General features: G+C 44.9%; 1 protein-coding gene across 2 annotated transcripts in view; it reads right to left on the reverse strand.

Moving 5' to 3' along the window:
- The window catches only part of ADAM23 (ADAM metallopeptidase domain 23), a gene marked incomplete at its 5' end in the record, with an annotated part of 164,420 nt that extends 158,642 nt beyond the window's left edge, over positions 1-5,778 (reverse strand). For both annotated transcript variants that reach the window (XM_082631139.1, XM_082631140.1), the window contains 2 exons: positions 4,240-4,445; positions 5,565-5,778. In XM_082631139.1, coding sequence (XP_082487265.1) covers positions 4,240-4,445; positions 5,565-5,778 — 420 coding nt within the window. The remainder of the gene's footprint in view (positions 1-4,239; positions 4,446-5,564) is intronic.
- Between the last annotated feature and the right edge of the window lie 222 nt (positions 5,779-6,000).

A 6,000-nucleotide genomic window follows, 5' to 3' on the forward strand; every position in this document is an offset into this window, starting at 1 on the left:
ATGTTTAGTAATCATACAATTCCATTTATGCTTGTAAAAGTTCTACAGGTGAAGAAGATAAATCTTGATAACAAAGCAAAACAAAATGTTTCCATTTCAGACCCTATTACTTCTACAAGGTGGTAAATTAACCTCCTAGTTAGTAAGAAAAAAATTACAATAGGGCTTCCCTGGTGGCTCAGTGGTTGAGAGTCCGCCTGCTAATGCAGGGGACACGGGTTCGTGCCCCGGTCCGGGAGGATCCCACATGCCGTGGAGCGGCTGGGCCCGTGAGCCATGGCCGCTGGGCCTGCGCGTCCGGAGCCTGTGCTCCACAACGGGAGAGGCCACAACAGTGAGAGGCCCGTGTACCGCAAAAAAAAAAAAAAAAAAAAATTACAATAAATTATCAGAAAATAAAGCTGTCTATAAAGAAACCTGAATTGGGTTAAGTGCCAAAAATCAAGGAACATAACTGTTTAGATCTGAGATGACCATGTTCCCAGTCTGCTCTGGACCATCTAGGTTTATGCCAATTATCCTGGCATAGTTATTAAGCGTGCCTACTTTCACTCTCAAAAAATGTCACAGTTTGGACAACAAGTTATATATAACCCTATCTGGAGATAAAAAGATTCCTTAACAATCTTTGACAAAGAAAACTTTAAGATTTTCAGAAACACTAGTATTACAGCCTGCTTTGCACAGTCTGCTTTTAAACTTACCAATTTTGAAAGAGTTAACAAACATCTTAACTCTCACAACTGTAAAGTAGTAAGGCCTGCTCAACTTTAAATACTTATGAAATAAATATGGAGGTCTGCCCTATAACCTATATCTGGGAATTTCCCTCTCCACCTCTACCCTCCCAATCTAGGATTCCAGGAGAATGGCACAGTGATTCAGCATTTCTAAGGCATTCATTAAAATGTGCTTGAGTTGGGCTTCCCTGGTGGTGCAGTGATTGAGAGTCCGCCTGCCGATGCAGGGGACACGGGTTCGTGCCCCGGTCCGGGAAGATCCCACATACCGCGGAGCAGCTGGGCCCGTGAGCCATGGCCACTGAGCCTGCGCGTCTGGAGCCTGTGCTCCGCAACGGGAGAGGCCACGACGGTGAGAGGCCCGCGTATCGCAAAAAAAAAAAAAAAAAAAAAAAAAAAATGTGCTTGGGCGCAATGAAATCAGGGGAGAAAGAAAGGTACATAATACACAGATATTAAAATCAAAACTTCTTTTATAAAAGCACAAATAATGAAATTCCATACTTTTTCTCTTACTGAAACATTTGGAAAGCAGCTGAATTGACAAGTATCTCCCATTACTATGATTAGGCAAGTCATCCAAAGATACAGCAGAAAGCATATGCAACACTTTTTGTCAACTAGTTCAAGAGATGCTTCAAGGGCTTCCCTAAGGGCTTCCCTGGTGGCGCAGTGGTTGGGAGTCCGCCTGCCGATGCAGGGGACACGGGTTCGTGCCCTGGTCCGGGAAGATCCCACATGCCGTGAAGCGGCTGGGCCCGTGAGCCATGGCCGCTGAGCCTGCGCGTCCGGAGGCTGTGCTCCGCAACGGGAGAGGCCACAACAGTGAGAGGCCCACGTACCGCAAAAAAAAAAAAAAAGAGATGCTTCAAAACAGAAGTGCAAGGGAAATCATAGAACACAGAGGGAAATTTCAGGGAACCCATACAGGAAGAACACTGTTTATCCCTGTATGAGAGCACTTTTTAGAATCTTGCTTATCTCATTTTTGTGTCTCCTGGAGGACAGACCTTGTCTTGTCCATCCTTGAACCCCTTAACTCTTATCTCTGAATCTTCACCACACTACTTTGCACATGAGAAGTGTGCAACAAATACTTGTTGAATCAAACTAATAAGAAAAGAAGAAAAATGCTTTCAAATATAATTTCTACATAAACATTTTTTTTGAAGATAAAAGAAACCTAACCACTATGGGGGGTGGAAGTGGAGAGGTAAAATCATTCCAGCAAGTATGTGCACCCTACTAAGAAATCTATTCCTCTACATGAGTGGTGGGTAAAGTTTTAACAACCTTACTATCATAAAAATTCAGATATATTGTAGTCAAACCAAGTCCCACCAAAAAAAGCAACCCAGTAAGGTTAGACTAGAAGACAGGAGTTAGCCACAGCCACCGACAACTCAGTTATTAGAGAAGTTTCACTAAAGTTCCCTTCAAGTCCAAACTCGAGAGGGCTTGAGCATTCTTTAAAATAGGCTCTCAGGCCATTTTTTTTCTTCCTCCAGCACCTTATGCAAAGGCACTGGAATTTGAGAACTTGTCACTTAACCATAGAGGATCTTATTAATTAGTAGAAAAACCATAAAATGGGCCTCAATGCCTTTATCAAGAGGACCTTGGATTCTTCTTCCTTAAAGACACCACCCACTCCTCCTATCAACAAGACAAACGGGTAGACAGGATCCAGGAGTCAAGCCGTCCAGTTACATATGAGCAGATCAGAAAAGGGCCATGAGCAAAGAGATCCCTTCATCTCAGCCAAGGCGGGTAGCAGCCACTTCACAGCACCGTGGAGCAAAGTTAAATTTTCCAATAACATCCGATATGAAGGAAGCATTTTCTCAGAAGCCTGACTTGTAAATATTAAATATTCAGGCCTCTTGAATTTTACATCAGCTGTTTTACAACCCTGGGAAAGTCACCTGAAGGCCTTAAATTTCTAACTCCCCATTTGTAAAATAGGAATAAATACTGTTACCACTTACCCATATTTTAGAAAACTAATAAAAACAATGATGCAAACCATAGATACTTTCCTTAAATTCTAGATGTTTAGACAATGACTGTTCTCAACTGAACAGGTATAATCTGTAAGGGCTCAGAACGAGCCTCCCCCAAAATGTGTCACTTTTGCATGAGGATTATTTTGAACTAAAGGCACAATCAAGACCCTGCAGGTTCAAGAGAAACTACTGCCCCTCCCTTAACTACCCAGCAGAACTTAAATTGAGGATTTTTCCCAGAAAAGAGTTATTACGAGAGATAAATTTTATCTAAGTGGCCCCATCTATATGGCAGGGCAAACATCTAATTACCAAACATCTGCTCTTTTTATTGTCCTATGAATGACCCTCCTGTCCTTGGAAGCCCGAGGCCCCTATGCCATTCCTTAGCTCAGGATGGCATATACGCCTCATTTTACCTTTCTGTCTCTGAACCTCTCAGGTGTGTTGGGCCTCTGACCCTCACATGTATACATACGAGATTAAATTTGATTTTCTCCTGTTAACCTGTCTCATGTCAATTTAATTCTTGGACCAGCCAGAAGAACCTAGAATGGTAGAGGAAAGTTTTCTTCCTATCCTACAAGTCCAAAGTAAAATATTTAATATACGGACTCTATTTTCTGCTCCTAATAAAGAAAAGAGGCACTGATAACCCACTGTGGACATCTGCTTGGGGTCCAAAATTTTATTAACTCAAATAATGACTAGTAAGCAGGGAAAAAAAAGATCCCTTGAACTCTTTGGATATTAAGCACCTTCATCTTCCACTGAATGCCTTTTTGAAAATCAGTGACACTTTCTGAACCAATCTGCAAGTAAAGCTACTGTTCACAATGAATGCAGATAAAGTCTTGAAGGATTGTGCTGACCAAAACTGGTCTCTATATTATATAAATTGTTTGTTTATATTCACCATAATCTTTTAAAATGTCATATTGTTTACCTACTGAAAATATAACCCCCAAAAAAGTATTTTTTTCCTACTAACCAACTAAAGAAAGAAAGAGGCTGTTTAAACTTAACCACTCAATTTCTAAGTGAAAGACTGATAGGGAATCTGCAGCCCAACAGCTTTTTATAGCAATTTTCTGGGTGCAGATTGAAAGCAGTTTTCTTCATGGGAGGTAGAATACTGCACCCTTACATAAAGCCTCACAGATAAAAGTCAGGACCATCAACATGTTCGCTTAACTACTGTTCAGTGTTCAATGCACCTACAAGAAAAATGGACCACATTTCAGCTGTTAAACTTATAAGGCGATAAGAAAATTCCAATTCCAGTTTAGTGTCAGAGAGGAAAGACAAACAGCAACCCTATCCCAGTAGATCCCAGGTTAATTCCCTCCAGTTTCTCCCCTATCATAATATTAATTGGTTTCCTAATAAAATGCTGCAGTAACATTTGTGAAATCAGATTCTGGCAGAAAATCAAATCAAAGGACAACTAACTCTTCATGGCAGCCACTTTTGCATACCCAGACCCTGCCTACCTTGTTATGTTTTTGCTGGTGTCTTGCCTTCGTGTCAAGAACATGGTAAGGGCTTTCCGAGTCTTGGTTGATGTAATATATGAGTCTTGAAGGCAGTGTGATTTCCTTCTGCATTGCATTGCTGTAACTGCTATTCTGTTGTAATATGTTGTCTTCATCTGCCAGGACTCCCAAATTGTTTTCTGCAGTTTCATTCCAATGCGGAGCTGGGGGGGAGGGGGGGACACAAACATACACAAACACACACATACCCTATAAATACATAAGTACTAAAATGCATTTTTCCATTAATTGCAAAAACAAAGTTTTCTACTTTTAAGCAGGTAAGGCGTAGAGACACAGGAAAGCAAGTTATTGCAACAATGAAATGGCCTGGATAGGTTATCAGCCAATAAGGCTTATACAACAATGTACTGTTTATAGTCTTAAATCTATACTTCTAAGTCTGGTGGTGGGGCTGAGGGGGAATGGACTTGAAGGAAGGGTCATTAAACGAACAAGCTCAGGGATTCTGCCCCTCACCTCCCCACCTTGGGAGTCTACAGAAGCTCAGTGGGACCAGGACTAAGAGTATCCCACCTGAGAGCTAAGAACGCTCCACAGATAACTTGAGTGCTGAACTCATGAACACGGGATGTTAACCGATTCATTTAACAAAATGGACAATTCCCTTTTCTTTTAACTTTGAGATGAGCAAAAATCTTTTGCCACAGAGGGATGCAGATGCTGGCAGCTTTCCAATTTCTTTTTATTTTCCTGCCTATGGCCAGCTCTCTGCTGTCACTGATGTCCAATCATCAATGTATTGAACATCATTTTATCTTCGTTGTTCATTATAATGACAAGCATTTTGAGAAATTACAAGCCAAAGGTTTATATCCCTGAAGTTTCCCTCCCCCACCTTAATTCCAACAGCAGTGAATAAACCCACTAGGCAATTTGAGGAAACACATTACCACTATTCTCATCACATCCTCCCGCACTCACGTTCAGGCTCCACCACCCAAGAAAAAACTTGCTCCCTCGCTGCATTCCCCATGCACCGGTTTCCCCAAGTTGCACAGAGATCAGTTAGGGACCCCGCATCCACTGAATACCTTCCAGTGGAACCGGCAGTAATTTAGTGAATGCAACAGAAAAATGGACTTCAAAAAGTGAACTGGAATGAACGCCGGTTTGGGAATGAGAGAGGTGGACAGGCAGAGAGAGGCTGGGAAAGGCCGAGCCCTGGACGTGTCCGGAGCGCACGGACCCGCGTGCCCTTCGCTCTCCTCTGCAGGGCCCCGTGGACAAGGCAATGCAAAGGGCACCTGGGCCATACCCACCGCTGGGTGCAGCAGCCCGCCAGGCGCGGGGCCGGGATGAGGCGGCGAGTGGAGGCAGCAGGAGAAGTGCGAGGAGCAGGCGGCAGGGCGGCGCGCGGGCCGGGGCGCGGATGGGCGCCGGGCCGGCGGGGCCGCCGCGGGAGCAGCTGGAGGCTCTGGGGAGGCTGCAGCCCTCCACGGGCGGCCGCCCGGAGCTGTTGCCGGGTGGCTTCATGGCTCATAGCTCCCGGGCGCCGCTCGGTGTGGCCAGCGAGAGCGCCGGGCTAGGCTGCGGGCAAGGTTGCGGGCGGAGCCGGTCACGCCGGCTCGGCGCGCATGGTGCGGCCGCGGACAAGGGGGTCGGAGCTCGGGGCTAGGGGCTGGGCGGCGCCCCCCTGCCCTGCTCGCCTCTCAGCCCCTTCCGGGGTGGCTGCTGAAGAGTCCGGGGGTCCCAGTC

This window comes from Mesoplodon mirus (assembly GCF_964341445.2).
Source record: "Mesoplodon mirus genome assembly, chromosome: 8".
NCBI lineage: Eukaryota > Metazoa > Chordata > Mammalia > Artiodactyla > Ziphiidae > Mesoplodon > Mesoplodon mirus.